The sequence below is a fragment of the Notothenia rossii genome (genome assembly GCF_949606895.1).
Source record: "Notothenia rossii genome assembly, chromosome: 1".
In the NCBI taxonomy this organism is placed as follows: domain Eukaryota; kingdom Metazoa; phylum Chordata; class Actinopteri; order Perciformes; family Nototheniidae; genus Notothenia; species Notothenia rossii.
Window position 1 is genome coordinate 10838305 of NC_136912.1, and position 19620 is coordinate 10857924.

Consider the following 19620-nt stretch of genomic DNA (forward strand, 5'->3'; position numbering starts at 1 on the left):
CTTGAGCCAGAAAAAAGTATACTGGTGGACCATGCATAATTGTTACTGAAATGCGTTTTTGTGATAAAAACATGATATTATATGGATCGATTTTTCAAGAATAAGAAACCCAAAGTTATTTGTCTAGGTTGTTTGCATTGAGGTATAATTTCCTCATATTTAACAGGATTTTCTTGCCATCACTCGTGGATTTTTCTCAATTGCCCTCTTTTTTCTTCCCCAATTTACAATTTCCTTCAGTGCATTAATTAATGGTATATAGTGTTTGGTTAATCAGCTGTACACATGGATGTAAAAACTACTTTTCACTATTGATTGTGAGATACTCTGGTTCCACTATATAGGGTATAATGATTCCTAGTATACATGGAAAAGCACTACAGTATATCAAACTCTCTACATAGAGGACTATATAGGGAGTGGTGAGTGATATCTTACACAGACATTGTGGATGATTGATGTTACCCTTACTAATATTGTAATATCGCAGCAATCATTTGCAGGTTCAGTAAGAACCCAAACCAGAAAGTACTGTATGACATACAGGATCTGAGAAGAAACAAGCAGAAATTGTCCCTGCACACACACACACACAATCTCTCTCTTACACACTAACCCCCACACACACACTCATTCACACACAGCCCAGAGGGTCTATAACATTAAGACTTCTCTGCTTCTCATAGGGCGTGACGGAGAAACGATGATGTCGTCAGAATCGTCTGAATCGACTGCAGCAGACTCAGCTGGGAAGTGAAGCTCTGTGGGAGATAAACAGGTATCAGTGTGCTAAATCAACTGGGTACGAACAACACTGAGTTTGTTCTGCTTTGAAAAAGGAAAATTCATCACTTTTCAAAAACTTTCAATTTACCCAAACCTAACATTTCCTGAGTTTTAAAACCCTTATCGTCTAAGTTGTAAATATAAATTATATTGGGAAAACAAAGCTTAAATAATTACTTGATGGCCAGAGCGATCAGTGTATAGTGACTTTGTGTCACTGGTGTAAAACAAAAATGTGTTTCATTTCAAGATGTTCTGTTACAGTGAGTGATTGTGTTAATAAAACACAGGATCATGTTGACATTTTTCTTTAAGAGTATTTTCACATTTAACAATATTCCTAAACTTAAAACATAATGGTTCAATTCAAGCATTTTCTAACTTACTATACTTTAACCAACCCTGACAACATGAGCCTGAGAAGGAGTAAGAGGTGGTTTAAGTTTATATACAGACACAGCTGTGGCTGACCCCAAGATCTGTTGTGCTTTAACAGTAGAAACCCAAAAGGATATGTCCCCCCCCTCTCTCTAACCTGCTGTGGGTGTCATTCTGGAGGAGTGGGTGCTGGAGAGCCAGGGGTCTTCTTCCTGCTTTTCATCGTGTTCATGTGGGGATGCAGCACCTGGTAACAAAACGACACACACAATGCAAGTCAGACACATCCTTAGAAGTAAATAAATAAAACCTAAGCTTTAGTAATTTTAGACAGGATGCATTTAAAAGTTATCTTCGCCCTGTCCTGCTTTTTTTCTCATTTATATTCCCCACACACTAACAGGTGTACAATGTTAATGATTGCACACTTTTAAGCAATTGAGACAAAACAACTCTATGTCGTGTTGCAAAAAAGCCTAAAGAAATAAGATTAACTGATGCAGTCCAAAATCTCTTAGTTAAGTCCACTGCACATCAAATGCAGGGGTAAACGCCTGCAGGAAAGAAAAAGCTGACAATGCCGCTCTGCCCTATGCACCCATCTGCTGTCAGCGAGAGACAGGGAAGTGGAAGGAAGTGACTGGGATGGTTGGTGAAGTCTATCAGGGTTGTTTGAGGTAGAAGCTTGAAATAGGGTTCTTAAAGAGAGGCGACTTTAGGTTGATGTTAGGCAGACACATTATTGGGCCACAGGGCTGCCGAGTGTCCTCGTCAGTCTTTGACAGGGAGGCTGTAAAAGCTCCTGTGATGGAGAGGGAAAACAGGCACCGTGGAATTAAATCAGTGTGCCGGCAGGATCCATCACAACTCATAAAGGAGACAGAGGAGACATGATGAGCGCTTTCAAGGTTGAGATCAGGGCGATGCCATGGAGATTGATATCCGAATAAACACCAAGCCTGATTGACACTCTTTTGTAACTGTATAGTGTTTCCTGTCAGAGTTACATACGTTTCTACTTCTCCAGTGAAAGTAGAGCCACGTCATAAGCCATTACAGAAGGGGGAACTCACACATATACAGCATGGTACAGAGGCATTAAATACTTTCATCGAAAAACAGAGGTGTATGCTAAAAATACATACCATTTCTGTGTTTCTCTGTTTGAAAAGTATGTGTAATTTCATGAACTGTATGTCAGGCAAGTAAATTAACTTTAAAGAGGCCCTATTATGCTTTTGGGAGTTTTCTCTTTCCTGTAGTGTGTTATAAAGGTTGTTGTTAACGGTCTGCAAAGGCTGAAATCCCAAAGTTCCCTCCAGAGAAAATGAGCATAAAAGGTCCTCTTTAATATTAGATTTGGTGACGATAGATATATATAGCTACACTGTTATAAAACGTGTGTAAGATAGAGTGAGAACGACTTGTAAGTATCTTTTTGGCGATGCTTTGTACCATATTGTTAGTAGAAATCAGTTACTTTTTTTTCTTCTGCATTTTCAGTGTCCATAAAATGTGTCTGAACCTCACCTGCTCTGCTGGTTTTGTGTGTTGAGCGAGCTTTTCTTGGTACCACGGTGGGTACATTGTTTCCCATTGGAGAAGACACAGAGACCCCCGAGCTGATGCACAAACACACACAGATATATATAAAGCTTCAAAAATGAACTGTATGTTTGACTTCATCTGCTCTTGAAAAAAAATTCTGTACACATGAGTCACCTCTCTATTGCGTGACTACAGCGAGCCAGGTGTCCCCTGAATGCAGACTGTACCATCGTCAAGGCAACCACATCCAGCTCTCCTTCTACGGAGGATGCAGCGTCACTGCGGTTTGTTGCCTGAACAGAGGAGATGAGGAAGAGATGGAGCAAAAAGGAAAAAGAAAAAAGAATATGGGAGGGGCCGGGGGATGTTGAATTCAGAAGACAAAGACAGAAAAAAAGGCATGTTATGTTTGTTATTGTTCAATTGGATGCTGAGTGAGTTACTACCAGGTTACATACTATTCTTTCTAGTGTCCAATTATATATACACAATGCGGATATACAAAAATATACACAATAAACCACACCAACCCAGCACCCCTTAGACCCTAACACACACTGTGACATAACCCTCTTAATTTAGGAAGACAATCACCTCAACCAGGATAATAGCTCTTAACAATATGCAGAGACTAAAACAAGAAATATAACGGGAAAAAATACTTATTTTCACCCTAAGGTTAGTAACGAGACAGAGGGAGAGACATCTAGTGGCCATTTGACTAAACTGCAGCTTAGATTATTTCAACACAAATCCGTCCATATTGATGACTAGTGGTATTTCTCCAGGACGAGACAAGGGCACACACGAAACACCATATATATATATATATCTTGTTGTTTTAACATCCTTTAAACTCAGTGCTGTTTAATGCTGTGATGCTTCAACCTGAGTTGTGCATGATGATTACCTTGAGATACGTCAACCATAACTATGCACTCCTTTTCCATCCTATATCCTCCCTCTTTTATTTATCGCTATGTGTTACTCTATTGGTACTTTGCCCATTTCATATAAGACTTGCTACTGTTTATTTTGCCTGCAACACCTGCCAACCTTATCGCCACCAAGAGGAAAGTGTGCATTTACTCTTGGAGGGGAAGCCGGTTCTCACTATTTGGTGGGAGTAGTTTAGTAGAAAGAAAGTAGTTCCTACATGAAACTGTCACATCAGGGTCTATTCATTATATCGAGTGTTCGGGGCAACATTTCTGGAAAGACACAACGCTGTTGAGTTTTTAATGTATTTGATGGTGCCGTATATAGTCCAATTATATTTAAGAGAATGCAGAAATCACTACGACCACTTCTCTTAAACACTACATTACATGTCACTTGTTAGAAGCTTTTATCCAAAGCGACTTACATACATTCAAATCATTACTGTGGGCAATCCCCACAGGAGCAATTTGGGGTGAAGTGTCTTGCCCAGGGACACAACAACATGCTGACTGCAGTGAGACTCGAACTTGCTATCTCCTGATTTGAAGTTCAGCGCACTAACCCACTGCGCCTCAGCCTCCCACCCGACATCTCACCACAAAACAATTAATGTGTGTGTGTGTGTGTGTGTGTGTGTGTGTGTGTGTGTGTGTGTGTGTGTGTTTGTGTGTGTGTGTGTGATACCTTTTTCTGTGCATCTTTTAGCAAGTCCTTGAGCTGTTTGTCTCTGCAGAGATGGCCTCTTAATGCGGACTGCAACATCGCAATGTCCTGAAAATACAATACAGAGAAAAACTATATCAAATAAAGAAATGTGAGATAAAGTCTCCAGACACTTTTGATATGATGTTTCTCTGACACATCAAAACTTTATTTGACATTATTCTTTGTGTTACCCTGTCCCTGTGCTCTCTCCAGTGTGTCTGGATGACCAACGTGGCTTTCTCTCTTTCTTTCTCCTCTTCTTCTCTACACAAGTCTTCCTCTCTTCCCACCTCCTTCTCTCCCGCCCCTCCAGTGTCTCCGTCTCCTCTCTCTTCCACAGCGGCTCCAGCCTCAGAGTCCTCATGGTGCTCTGGCGATGTGTCAGAGAGAGAAGGTGCAGCTTTACTTCTGTCTTCCAGAGTTTGGATCCTCGCCAACAACTGGTCCAACTCCTCTCTGTCACACACACTTTAACAATTAGTAATAAGTCAAATGACACATCATATTTGACTTAAGCCAGTTGCATCATGGTCTCAAGCACAACATTATATAATGAGAATGAGATTACATTGCATTACTTCACTTGTTAGACGCTTTTATCCAAAGCAACTTACATACATTCAGTACTGTGGGCAATCCCCACAGGAGCAATTTGGGGTGAAGTGTCTCAGGGACACAACGACATGCTGACTGCAGTGGGACTCAAACTTGCTATACTCTGATTAGAAGATCAGCGCACTAACCCACTGCGCCACAGCCTCCCGAGGTCACATTACACACCCAGTGAAAACACTAGTATAGGTTGGTAATAATATTGTCTGGTAGTTAGTTTGTTGTAACGTAGCAGAGATAAACTGCATATGTAAACAACTCTGCTTTATGATATCATTTCCTTATATTATTGATTTGACCATCCCCCACAACGCTGTTTTCTTGCCTTGCTGTTTTATAATTAGACATTATTTGCATACAGACAATTCTCCAGAGGATCTTCATAATGATACCAACTGTGTTAGCTGGGACCCATTTTTTAAGTAACTACAAAGCAGTTATGTGACAGAGATACTAGCTTTGATCAGAGCGATGGGTACATTTCCCCATAAAATGCTACTGTTTGAAATGTAAATCTATCAGCACAAGGTGACAGTCCTTTTAAATTGTGTTGAAACTGAAACCCAGTATTTTAGCTCAATAGAGTGCCACAGTGACGCGTCCTAAAACCTCTAATTCATCCAAGTAAGTGAGGGGTGGGAATTAATAAGCATTTGCTTCCTCCTGCTCCTTTTCGGACAAATATGATTTATTATTATTATTATTATTATGAATATTTTTGTTGAATATATAAATATTATTATGAATATTGATAAATACTGTATTCTAACAATACGGTATTCTGTTTTTCACATTTATTATTTGTTTTTTTAAATCTGTTCGAAATAAAGACGGAAATTAAATTAAATTAAATCTAATCGATAGATTTATGATCAATAGATTTATGATAAAAGTAGGGTAGACATGTGGATATTATCCGGCTGAACAAAACGTGATCTGTCTCTTCAATGTGTTTCAACCACAGACCTTATTTCAAGCTATTTTCCCAAATCCTATGGAGAAATTGCATTGGTTTTTGTCGAAGGAACCGGAAGTGGTCAAATGCTAACTTACTTCCTGGCTTTAGGACGTGTCACTGTGGCACTCTATTGCAGATAATAATAGGCTATACGAATATTATCAGAATACAATGATTTGAAGACTTCGATTCAAGGGATGACTAGGTAGCAACTTGTGTGATCCAAAAATGTCCAATGACTCCAGAACTTTTCAGATTCAAAAGTCAACACTTATGTCGAGGCAAATGGAGGCATGCACCGGTATATACAGGACAGTGTAGCAGCAGTCTAACGAAACTGAAGACTTATATTTATTAAAGAAAGCTGATATAAGAAAGTTATTCACTATATTATAATTGAGGATTTCTTTTAGGGGGTGATGATGTCATAAAATATCACGATAGACATTTAAAGCTTCATTAGATATTGTACATATTCAGCTATGTCATGTCTTGTCAAAAATGCTCTCTGGTACCATTATTACATACTACGGAAAAACTTGCTTGATTTTTTCTTCAGCTGTTTTATTTGTATAAATAAGTTATACAAATACAGCTCACTTTTTGGGCGTAAAACTGTGCTTGTATTATTATTGTCCTTTTTTTTCCTTTCTTAAATAACACTTGTGAGTAGGCTACACTTCTCTCTATCACATATTGCATCTTGTAAACTATACATACATTCAGGGAGGTTTTAATGGTCACTATGCAATGTAACAAAGACTTTTGGTTTAGCCCTAGTTACAAAGTATTTCATGTTGATTGAAATGACACATCATTTAATCATCAATGACACATCATCACAACTAACACATACTTATGCTGCTGTCTCTCTTTGTCGCGGTCAATCGTCTGCTCGGCTTTCCATCGTTCTGTCTCTGTCTCCAATTCTTCTCTTCCTGTCCTCAACTGTCTCAATTCATCACTGAAAACACAAACACAAACACACACTCAGAGTCAACAACAAAACTTAATTGCTTTTTTCCTCTAAAACAAGAAGGGGCAGCCTCACTTATAGTCTGATGAACATCCTTAAAGCAGTTTTCTTAATTGGTGAATATAATGAATTCAGGTTAATAACATTTAATATAACTTAAAAAGATATATACACCGTGTATCATTTATAAACACAGTCAGGTTGTAGTTTACTCACTCTTTATTGGACAGCCTCTCTTGAAGCTCCGCCTGCTCCTTCTCTGATTGGCCGAGGCGTTCTCTCATTTCAGAAACCTCTTCCCCTGCCTCAGTGCTTGTTCCCACGGAGACCACTGCCTCTGTTGCCATGGTAAGCCCTAGAATTTCCATGGGTGTGGCCTGGACCTCCTGATCCAATCCGCTGCTTTTTTTTGCTGAGTGGGCGTGACTTCTGCTGTCCTCCAGCCTCTGATTGGAGGAGAGAGGAGTCGGTCTGTGATAAACGGTACTTTTCTGTCACAGGTGACTGCATGTGTTTACAGGACAACTAGTAACAGCTTTCCTCACCTTCTCCACCTCCAACAGCCTTCTCAACAGTCTCTGTTTACTCCACTCTCTGTAGCCTAGGATACACGTACGTACACACACGTTCATTAGCAATACAGTGCAGAGTACGATAAAAAAGAGGGGTTTTTATTGTGTTAGGAACTTTTTCAAAAATGCCACATTTTGTATTTAGTTACTTTGGTTTGCAGCACTGTGGATAAATAATTAGTCATTGTGTTTCATTCATTCCTTTGATAGTTTCCTTGCATTTATTTTACAGCATTTCTGATGGCCTTCAATGTTCTTGTTCAAGTTAGTACTTCACTTTATTCCACTGTACCAATCATTCATTTCAACTGAAACTCAAAGATGTATATTTGGTTAAAAAACGAATTGTATAAGAATGAATGTTAAATACCCACTATTGTCATCGAGTTATTACATATTCAAAACGTTTCTCTATTGAGTCCAATATCAGGGTCCTATATCATAATCAATATTAACATTGCGATATAAATAAACATACATCGTAATACATACTTTTCTCCATATTGCACACCCCTCTTTGTTGTTATTTGTTACCTGAAACTCTAAAACTATTTGATTACTGCCTGTTATATAAATATTTAGCTTAAAAACGATCATAGATGGGTAATTAACCAAGGTAATCGATGTGTAAATACATTGAAACAAGTATTTTGAGTAAGATAACACATACTTATAACACTCCTTCATATTTTATACCATCCTCTGTATGGATTATAATTTTCAAAGTTTGATTATTTGACTTTAGCTTTCATGATGTTTCCCACATTACATACGTTTCATACAGAGCAGAACAGGGGGAAAGGAAACCAGCAAAGCTCGATTATTATTAATTAAATTGTGTCACGGAGGTGCATGAAAAGTCAAACTTGACACTGATAAAAGGAACATATGCAGTATGTGCGCTGAGTGTGTCAGTGTGTGAGAAGACACCTTTGATTCCTCCTGCAGGACTGTCCGTGTCGAGCTCCTCTCTGAGCACCGTGTTCTCCTGCTGCAGCTGCTTCAGGTTCTCAGACAGACGGTGCACCGTGGAGCTTAAAACCTTCTGCTGCCTCTGGGAGCATTTACTCTCTGTTCGACTGCTGCACACAGAGAAAAAGGGAGGGAAGGTCATGACTCAATGAGAGAAGATACACATGCACGGTGACAGTATTTAAAAAAATGTATCACAAATGTTGCAACCCTTTTCTGTGACTGATATGAGCGTCCATAGTTTAATCTATGAATAAAGTCTCAGACTAACAGGTTTGTCACCCATTGACAATGTCTCCTTTAATCCTTGTTGCCTTTCTGAATGCTGGTGAAGGGGAAGGAAAGTGACTGGTTTTTCTCAACTTGTAAGCTTTCTGAAAAGGTAATGCTCTCAGCCAACAACCTACAACAAGTTCAAATATCTGCAAGATTAAGGAACACAGCAGAGGGCACAAAGTCACAGCCAAAACTAACTCAAGTTGTGTTCCATAAATGTATGACTTTTTATGTTTTTATGTATATATTTAAGCCCTATATTTTTACTTGCATCTGGACCGTGCTCATCCGGTCACTTGCATGTGCTGGATTCCTATTTTGCCTTCACTTGCAGGATTTTCATTTTATTAAATATTGAATTAACTTTGTTGATCCAAGATTTTCATGCTGACTGCGGTCATTGTTGTGCATATTATAATAAAGAAGTTCAAATGAAAACAATACTATTGTTGGAGCCGACAATCATTGGAAGACCCACCTTTACCCATTCATACAGACATTAAACACAGGTTTATTCAGGGGTCTGTATCAGGCTGAAAGGGGTTTAACGGCATGTCGTTACAGCTTTCTATGAGAGTTGATTTGTTCTCTATCATAAAAAAAAAAAAAAAATTGAAATACAGCAGATGCTTACCTTTTCTCTGCAGCTTCCAGAAGGATCCTTAGCCTCTGGATCTGAAATATGAGGCACATAAACATTTAAACAACATGACCATGACCCAGAACCAAAGTGAACATGAGTAATAAATAGCTTACTACAGAAACAAAAACACACAGCCGTCTTCTTTAAATTCAAACATAATTGTAGGTGTACGAGTTCTCGTCTCTTTCGTTCTTCGGTGGTCAGGAAAGGACATTTTTACTTCAGTATTCAGGTGGAAAATTAACAAAAAGCAGACATTTTGGATGTAGGCCCAGATGTTACCTCGTCAAAGTATGTTTCCACTGTGATCTTCAGCTCCTCCAGGTTGGTGGTCCTCAGCTCACTTTGTAGTTTACTGGGGGGGGGGGGGGGGGGGTAAAGCAAACAACCTGAACATTACGTAGCTTTACACATAAAACTAATATTATGCAAAGATGGGAGAGTTGTTTTACCTCAGGGCATTTTCTTTCTCTCGGCACTGCTGCTCCAGCTTCAGGATTCTCTGTTTCAGCCCATTGATAACCTTTAGGGATAGGATCGAGTTAAGAACATGTGTGTTACATAAAGCCTACAAACACAGGTGGACATACTCACCACACTCCCTTCTTTTTTCTTATCCACCAAACTTCGAGTGTAATCAGATCCCTTTAGAAAAAAACATGTTTAAAATTCATTTGTTTTTCAAGTTGAATATGACAGAAAGGTTCATTTAGTGATCATACTTTAGTGGGATCCAACAGTTCTTCTATCTGTTTCTCTCTTTTGGCGTTATCTTCCTCCAGGCGGCGCAGTTTGGCTTTCATTTTCTGGTTGTCAGACTTGTGAGCCTGGAGAGTCTGCAGAGAAATAGTGATCAATCACATGTAAGCATCATATACTAAAAAGAAAATCCTGAGGTGAAAAATCTGAATACAAATGTAATCTGTCTCCTGCAGAGGAATAAAAGCTGTGGGCAAAATTCAAAAATAAAATGGATTGCAGTAATGACGACACAGCGCAAACAAGCCTGTAAAGTTCTGCAGCTGAGTGCAATTTGCCCTTTTTTTCGTCTGATTGCAATTAACCATGTGGCCAACTACAAGTGCACTTGAGGACAACGCAGTGGTTGTGAGGGCTGAGAGTCAGGAGGTGTTGACAGGAAGGGCTTTCCAAAGTGCCAATTCCAGCTCACACTCCGAAAAGAAACGGAGATGAGAGTAAAGAGAAAGGAGCGAGAAAGACCTAAGGCACGGATTTGAAAACAAGATAAAAGGAAATAAATAATTGGTTTATTGGTTGCCCATCTTTTTTTTTTCCTGTGTATTTTAAACGGACATGAAATGGAGCTTTATTTATTTTTTCATGACACAACGGTCATCGCATAGGTTTGAGTAGACGCCGCCTAGAAATGCGCTTTAGTAACTAGCAATTTAAGGATGATAATAATTTCCCAGTAACTGTGTGTTTCAAGTATATATAATGTATTATCTTTTACTTCTGCGTTTGTGCCAGCTACCATGAGGTTTATTTGCACAGAAAGGGACAAACTTTGAGCCATATGTGTGCATGTTATCTAATATAAGGTCTAAATTGCACAGGAGCTTTGAGACTTTGTAGCTTTGCTAGGCAACGCAGGCTTTTTTCTTGTATTATTTGCACAGGTTTAACGGCCTTATAAGCCATGCAATCATTTTGTCAATGTCCCCCTGCTGCAGCTATATTACAGCACACTGGAGCTGAAGGACATTTCAGCGAACCTGAGACATGCTACACTCTCCTGCAGAAGAAAAATCTCCCAATTCACTGACTGTTTTTCCCTGAATCACCAGCAAACTGCATAGACAACATTCCTTTGGTAATCTTTTTACCTTCTTGAGGCGAATAATCTCATCGTACATGTCCTCCTTGTCTCTGTAGTCACCTGTGCTGTGGGTGATGCCTGTAACACACAAAGAGAAATACAGTTATGTAACACCTGGTGGATGACACATCATAAAGTAAACCTCACATCCTCCTAGCATGTGTTTGTATATGTTCTCCCTTCCTCAGATAATTCCTCTCTTTAGAACAGAATGTGTCTTTCAACATTGCCCGTCACTTCTTTGTTCTTTCTCTGCTTTCCCTCTACCTACGCATTCTCTCACCGTTGGATCCAGAGAGGAGATTTTTGTTTTTCTTCATGCTCAAGGTCTGTCTGAGTAGCTCTGGTGTGGCATCATACTCAGATCTCAGCGTCTGCGACACATCTGAGGAGGAAAGACAGAGAGAGGTTCAGATATTTCTTTAGACAAGACAATGCTCCACCTGACTCATGCATTTAACTGAAGCAGTCATACTTTTATAAAAAGACTCATGTGAGGTATGCACAATGCAATAAGGTACAGATATGATATAAGAATAATAGTTAAGAGAACAGGGAATCTGCAACTGCTTTAAGGTGTTTTTTATTTTTGTTTTAGCTCTCTTTTGTAAGTCCAGTGGCATAAATTGGTTTTAGGCAGATAAAGAAATTACATTTATTGTCCAACAAAATAAATATGTTCAGCAGCAGGCACACACTTTCAGAATGATCATACAGTTAATTGAACACCTTTCTAAAACATTGTCCCTCACGATATGCAGGACTGTTGCATTAGCCTACATCAGTTTAAGCTACATGTTCCTAATAAACTGGCAACTGTGTTTTGCTAAATGTAGGACAAAACTCTGTCAACTGTAAATATGTTAAACACAATGTTTTTTTAGGTTTTGGAGAGTTATTTTGCCCCTAGGTGCTGAGAAAAAGAGAATAACAGCTTTAAGATTACAGAACTGATATCCTACTGAAATCACACATGTATCTGTCCAAAGGGAATATTGTTATAACACTTGCAGAGTTGCTTATCCTAGGTTTAAAAAAAAAAAGAATGAATTCTGAGAAGGAAAATGACAACAAAGGCAGCAAACCAGCTGAACAAACTACTTGAAAAGTCTCTAATTTTGTTATGCTTCCTCTCTTTCCATGTGAACCTCTGAACCTTCCCTCTTGACACTAGGTCTGTGTGTGTGTGTGTGTGTGTGTGTGTGTGTGTGTGTGTGTGTGTGTGTGTGTGTGTGTGTGTGTGTGTGTGTGTGTGTGTGTGTGTGTGTGTGTGTGTGTGTGTGTGTGTGTGTGTGTGTGTGTGTGTGTGTGTGTGTGTGTGTGTGTGTGTGTGTGTGTGTGTGTGTGTGTGTGTGTGTGTTGCCTACCGTGGCCGTTGCTGAGGGATGTGATGCGAGCTGAGCCACCATCCCCAGGTGTGTCTCCCCTGGTGTCCCCCCTGGTGTCGCCCAGTGAGGCCCTCGGCAGCCGCCAGGCCGCCACCGCTGCTCTCCTGGGGTTTACATTCATACTGGAGAGGTATGGAGACCCTACTCAAATACACGTTATGCATAGATATTAACAATCATGGCATTTGGAAAGTAGATTTGTAACAGTGCCTGCAAAAAATCCCAAAGTCTTACTTGGAGACGGAGGAGGCTTGCTAGAAGATCTCTTTCTTCTTGTTTTCTGATTTTGAACAAATAAAGGGTGTGAAATCAGACGAAGTGTACTCACCAAACTCCATTAAATGCATATTATTAATTTCTTTACCTTTTCCAAAAAATCAGCAGAGAAAGAAAAGCCATCTTCAACCTGGAAGAAGGAAGAAGTATTCAGATCCTTTACTCAACACACTGTTAAAATATTCAGAGTCAAAGTGTGTAAGTATGTATTAGCCAAATGTACAAAGTAAAAGTAATCACATAGCTACCGAGTATGTGTTTTACTATTATACATTGTATTAATTTTGCTGATGCATTCATAATCACTAATCAGCATTTCTCTATTGTAGTTGGTCGAGGTGGAGCTTATTAAAGTTATTTGAAATGCTGTTTAGTGGTTTCATATTTTAATGGAAAGCATTCAACCCAGTCTCACGGCATTTCCAGATATAGTCACGAAATACATTTAATCTATTGATTCGTGTTCACCAACACGATTTTCCACTTGTTTTCGTGTCACACAGAACGATTTTAAAAGCAATGTATTTCTATTGGTAGTATGTTTCGTACCTGCACCACGTCTTTTTGTCCGGTGACTCCGGTCGGGTCTTGGAAGACCGGAAGCTGTGTGGTTCATAAAAACATTTTCTTACTCAATATCAAGCCACGATTATTGTTTTTATTTTAAATTGTATAATGTCAAATAAATGGGGCTCAGAGCCTCAGAATACTGAAATCTGTATTTTTTAAAATCTTTATTTCCTTTTAATTTGTTATTCTTTACATTGCTTTTAAAATCGCCCAGTGTGACACGAAAGAAATGGGAAAATCGTGTTGGTGAACACGAATCAATAGATTAATTTCGTGACTATTTAACACGAAATGCGTTGAGACTGGGTTGAAGCATTATGATGGAAATGAAATGATGCCCTGTTATTGTTGTCTTTTTTTAAGTTCCTTTGTTTATAACATAAAGATATGGCTAAACTGAAGATAGTGAAGTATAACCTACAATATACAGTAAAGTTAAAATGACAAGAGATGTAGTGGACTAGAAGTATTGGGTTGCATAAAATCGAAATACTCATGTACAAGTAGGCCTACCTTTTATTTTCACTCAGTACATAACTTGAGTAAATGTACTTAATCTGTTTATTTTTCTCTCTAAAATATTGTGAAATGTTAACATTATTTGGTTTTTGCCTCTTCCTGCACTGTATGTTTTTTCTTTATGTGGTGTGTTTTTAATTGTGCACATATACAAAGCACTCCACCACTTTTATATATGTAGTAAATACTTTCTAAAATAACTTGTATACAAATTGAAGGACAAAGTCAGTTGTATTTTTGACACAACCAAAGCTCAGGACTCACCAGCTCCTCGAAGTCTTCATCTGTTTGGACATCACTCGCCTCCAGAGACACCTTAGCACTTGCACCAAACATAGCTGGTAAACAAACACTTACGTTAAATTGCCAAACTTAAAAGACTTTATCCGTGTCTACGTTAATCCTCTCATTTTTTCAGAGTCAAAAAGGCTAACTTCAGGTTGCCTCTGCTGCTAACGTTAGTAGTAAAAACATGGGGCAACAAAAGAGACGTCAACTACAACTCGGATATTGGTCCACATTGACATTGTTGTTTCTCCTCGTAATGAAACAGTGATGCTGTGATAATCACTGTTGACCATATCTTCATTAAATCCGTTAAAATGTTGCTTTGTTTCCATGTAGAGGCTTCTGTTTTCACATCAGTGTTGCAGCTTGAGTCGTCTAGCAACCAGGGGCAGCTGTTAATGAGCTGCGTCAAATCATATAGAAAAAGTCATGGCTATACCGGAAACTATGTTAGTGTGCCTTCAAAATAAGAACACGAACAGGCTAAAAGATGGTAAACTTCTGTCAAATTGTATTAAGTGGGGTGTTTTTATGATTAAATATATTGGAACAATTATATTTGTTATGAAATAGGCGAAATTAGTGTCGTATTTCTAAGGAAAATGCAACATGTTTTTAATAAGTCTTATTTTGAAAATTCAAATCGGTTGTACATTTGTAGCTTTGTTTAGCTTGACAGAGATAATAACTGAAACCAGCCCAGGGCTGAATGTCAAAAGTTTTGCAATCCCTCCTTGCTCCCTCCTACATTTCCTAACGTTGCCCATGGAGGTGCTAAAAGGCGGGACATGTCATGTGTTCCTCCAGTAGCAGGAGAGAATGAGCCAAGGAATAAAAAAGAGATAGTGAAGGAGACTTTTGAGACTGATCCACTGTTCCCTTCTGAGGGTGTCAACATAGGCGTTATTTGCGCTCGGGACGCTGGGGACATGTCCCACCACTTTTTTAAATGGCCAATTTTGTCCCCACAAAACTAGTAAGCAGACTGCAATGCAATATTAAAGAACGTCCCTGCAATAAAGTCCAGTCCTACCAAAAGCACTTCACACATGTCCTAACACTTCCCCTTGCGGTTTTACTACATTAATAACATATGTTGTCTGCATTGCATTTGCTTCATTTTTGTGAATATTCTTTAAGCAACGTTTTATTTTTTTTATTCTGTTTCAAGGCCAGACAGATTTTTTTTAGATTTACAGCCCAAGACGTTCTACCAGGCTGGTGATTCGAACCCACGTCTCACAAACTAGATATGGACAGCCTGCAATAACACTGAGCTATACAGCAGATTGAGCAGGTAGGTTTGATTTGAAGTGACTGATCACATCCCCTTTAGGCTGGCAAAGACACAAAATCTCTCAAAACATGAAAACTTACAAATATAATAAAGGAAATCAAAAAATGTATGTTTTTTTCTGAAAGGAACAAACAGAAATCTTTGTCCCCATTTAAAAAACTAAATTGTAATTAGATTTATTTATTTTTTGACATTTTTTAATTCAATATGTTTTCAAGTTCATTATGATAAAATATATCATTTTTTGTTTTATTTCATTTATTTATGTATTTTTGAAATTATTATTTTATTTGTAAATTTTAATTATTATTCTTTTGATCATTTGAATTTCTTTGGAGCCATTTAGTGTCAGTAAAACTTTTTTTCGTATTACATTTCTATAAAGTTTTTATGATTGTATTATTGTATTATTATCTTATTTTTTTATTTTATTTTTTGGGGGCATTTTTTTTCATGTCCCTCGGAGGTGTGGGGCGTTTACCTAAGAGTACTCTGTACTATGTACGCCATTGACCGCCCAGTGTAAGTCTAAATATATTATAAAACCTTCCTGAAATGCTGCATCTTATTTGGCTTATTGCAAAGATGTGTGCTTCCAGCAAGCATTCATTATGCAACCACACAGTATTTGCTTTTGAGTAGTCTTTTTTGTTTGTATGCTTTTCTTACTCTTTGTTTCTTACTACACATTCACATTTCTCCTTTTTCTTCTCCTACCTGTCTGCAACTTTATTGTGAATCTTAAATCGTATTATTCCCTTGTAACCTGTAATGTATATGATACATTTGTCTTATGTCCATATCCAGCAGTATAACACAACTGATAAGTAAATATGAAAGAAGGATTTACACAAGTTACAATCTTTTATACTCTTGAGTATGTCATGAATAAACATGCCCTGCCATCGGTTGACAAACAGCCCAGCCTTTTGGCATAATGTAGGAGCTCCCTCTTTAATGCACTAACATATAAAGACAGAGAAGGAAAAGCGGGCAGCTGATTCACCAGAAAATAAATCAGCACAGATAAGATCTGCATGCTGGATAAATTGCTGATGAACAGAAATGTGAACTTTTTCCACTTTCTAAATGTAAACTGCCGATCTCTTCTTTTACATTGTTCTTCACGTTCCTCTCCTCTCAAATTCTGCAGAGTGTTCACCAACCTCCTGTTATTGTATCATATTCTCATGCACAGTGTTTATACAGGTGGTGGCCCCCCCGAGAGCTACACAGCCAGGCAGTCCAGCATACTTTTGTTCAGGGCAAACAAACTCAATGCAGATCTCATTTTACAACCACATTGTCAGTTTTCTTAGAACATAATTTAAGAAGTTCAAGAATGTGAGCCCGAGAAGTCGACAAGACTGCTTTCTGTTTGTGAGGACCAACCCGACACACTTAATGCTGTAGCTGTGGATCTTTGTATGTATTTGTAAAAACAATGACACAAAAATAGATACTGTATTGCAGTCTTTATATTGAATATGGATGAAGTATATGTATACCTGTTCAAATAAAAATATAATAAAATACAATATGTGCAGTTACAATGTGCAATGTGCAGAATGCGGAGGGTTGTGTAGGACTGACAGCTATATTGCATTTATATTGTAAAAGTAATAATGCACATGTTAAAGAAAGTATTGCACATATGCAATGTCATAAAATGTAACACATGTTGTGGATATTATCGTTCTGGGTCCTATGTAACAGCTACACCCAGCATCTATACAGAGGACAGCCTGTGTGTGTGTGTGTGTGTGTGTGTGTGTGTGTGTGTGTGTGTGTGTGTGTGTGTGTGTGTGTGTGTGTGTGTGTGTGTGTGTGTGTGTGTGTGTGTGTGTGTGTGTGTATTGTGTGCGATGTGGGTGTGTGTGTATTGTGTGTGAAGTGTGTTAGGTGTTGCACAGCAAAGACTGCCACCTAGTGAGGGGAAAACTACACTGCATGTTATCTGAAGGTCAGACAACCTGAAAGGCCTCACAATGCAGCAGTTTATGGGATATTTATTGATCCTAAAAATAGCCAACAATTTTGGTAATTAAAATGCACATTTTTATTTTAAATGCTGATGCAAAATCAAATATTATAAAACATTTTTTAAAAGACTTCATTTTAGATATTCCGAAAAAAGTCCGAAATTTGAGATATTCCGAAGAATAAGTCAGAATTCTTAAAAATAAATTGTCACATTTTGATCTCAGGATTACGACTTTTTTATCAGTATTCTGAAATGTTCATAATAAGTCAGAAATTTAGATTTTCAGAAAAAAGTCATACTTTTGAGATTTTCATAGAAAAGTCATAATTTTGATATTTTCAGAAATATGATATACATTTTAGATATTCAGTAAAAATGTTGATATTGTCAGAAAAAAAGTCAAAATGTTGATATTTTCAGAAACAGGGCTACATTATATACTGTTTCTGAGATTTTCAGAAAAGAGTCTAAATTCTGATATATTCGGAAAAAGTCAGATATTTTAGATATTCTTAAAAAAGTAATACATTTTAGATTTTCTTAAAAAAGTCACAATGTTGAGATTTTTCGAAAAAAGTCAGACATTTTAGATATTCCGAAGAATAAATCAGAATTCTTAAAAAAAAGAAGTCATTTCTGACAAAAAGGTCACATTTTGATTTCAGGATTATGACTTTTGTATCAGTATTCTGAAATGTTCATAACAAGTCAGAAATTTGGATTTTCAGAAAAAAGTCATACTTTTGAGATTTTCCGAATAAAGAAGATTCAAGAATGTTTGCTGTTTTAGTATATTTTAAAAAAGTCAATATTAAAAAACGATCATTTGCCACAAACAGTGAACATAATGACTCTTTTCACAGTTTTTCTGTTCTAATTCTACTATTTTAGAAGTTAAAAAAGTGAAATAATGTAAAACGATTAATTATGCTTCACAAATGTTATACAAATATCAATGTCGCAAAAGTAAAAAAATAAATAAAAAAAGCATACGTTGACGCTTGACGGTGGGCGTGTCTCAAGCTTGGGGAGTCAACGCGAGCAACGCGACCACCAACCAATCACATGAATCTCCCCGCCCCCAACATACAAAGCAAAATGCTAGCATTCCATGCTAGCTATACTGTCTATGCCTGCTAGCTGTCCATTCAATGTTTAAACGAGGTACACTGGATATAAACTCCCCAAACAGGCGAAAACCTACCAGTTTCACCCACTATCTCTGCCACCTCCCTCCATGCCTGGCTCCTCAAGTTAAACATGGTTCAACTTTTGACGCGAGCAACGCGTAGCTACGCTCCCCACAATGCAGTTCGGCGAAGCGTGACGTCACTCCATTCAAAGTGAATGGGCAGAAGCGTTGAAGCCGTTACGGCCCGTCCACACAGCGACGTGCGTTGACGCTTCACCATTCACTTTGAATGGGGTGACGTCACTTTTAACCGAACTGCATCGTGGGAAGCGACGTTGAGCGTTGCTAGCGTGGCTCGCTGCAAAAGTTGAGCAATGTTCAACTTTTGACGCCTCGGCAGGAGCGTCAGCCAGTCGAATCATATGCCAGTACAAGCTCTAGCCAATCAAACCGCTGCTTGTGTGTCAAGGGCGGGAGATTCATGTGATTGGTTGTTGGTCGAGTTTCAGACACACCCACCGGCAAGCGTCAACGCACGCCGCTGTGTGGACGGGCACACAGCGGCTTTACAGCTACTGAACATGAATCATACAAATATTCAACCCCCCCCTACTTAATCCTATTTGGTATAACCCTCCCGGAACGATACATACATTTTGGTTTTCCGCGGATTGTTTGAGGAGAGCACCATGCACAGGTAAGTGTTTAAAACATGATACTGTTCATTAATATTGTCTCCACCTTACTTAACGTTAACAATGACTTCATTTTAGACACTAAGGTTGTTTATACTTGTGTTGATGGATTTTCTCGAATAATGTGAGTTTAGAGGGCCTGCAGATATAACGCCATTCAATAAAATGTTTTAAACGACGCACTTGCTTGTTAATTAATATGCCTTTTTTTGTCTTGTGCAAAACAACCTCATACCTTACAATGCATTGCAGAGGACAACCTG

The 19620-nt window shown here is 38.3% G+C and overlaps 1 protein-coding gene across 4 annotated transcripts in view; it reads right to left on the reverse strand.

The window, feature by feature from the left end:
- The window catches only part of iqce (IQ motif containing E), a 15653-nt gene extending 998 nt beyond the window's left edge, over nt 1-14655 (reverse strand). The window contains exons 1-22 of one of the 4 annotated variants that reach the window (XM_079654045.1): nt 14226-14655; nt 13422-13475; nt 12961-13002; nt 12831-12876; nt 12576-12740; nt 11492-11593; nt 11216-11286; nt 10091-10204; nt 9963-10013; nt 9821-9891; nt 9651-9723; nt 9360-9400; nt 8408-8559; nt 7451-7506; nt 7122-7351; nt 6786-6893; nt 4551-4815; nt 4339-4425; nt 2887-3005; nt 2695-2786; nt 1322-1411; nt 1-761 (exon numbers count right to left, since the gene is read on the reverse strand). The exon at nt 1-761 is cut by the window's left edge and continues 998 nt beyond it. In XM_079654045.1, coding sequence (XP_079510171.1) covers nt 655-761; nt 1322-1411; nt 2695-2786; nt 2887-3005; nt 4339-4425; nt 4551-4815; nt 6786-6893; nt 7122-7351; nt 7451-7506; nt 8408-8559; nt 9360-9400; nt 9651-9723; nt 9821-9891; nt 9963-10013; nt 10091-10204; nt 11216-11286; nt 11492-11593; nt 12576-12740; nt 12831-12876; nt 12961-13002; nt 13422-13475; nt 14226-14297 — 2208 coding nt within the window. In that variant the 5' untranslated portion in view covers nt 14298-14655 and the 3' untranslated portion in view covers nt 1-654. The remainder of the gene's footprint in view (nt 762-1321; nt 1412-2694; nt 2787-2886; nt 3006-4338; nt 4426-4550; nt 4816-6785; nt 6894-7121; nt 7352-7450; nt 7507-8407; nt 8560-9359; nt 9401-9650; nt 9724-9820; nt 9892-9962; nt 10014-10090; nt 10205-11215; nt 11287-11491; nt 11594-12575; nt 12741-12830; nt 12877-12960; nt 13003-13421; nt 13476-14225) is intronic. The other 3 variants (XM_079654046.1, XM_079654048.1, XM_079654047.1) reach the window with 3 other exon arrangements.
- Between the last annotated feature and the right edge of the window lie 4965 nt (nt 14656-19620).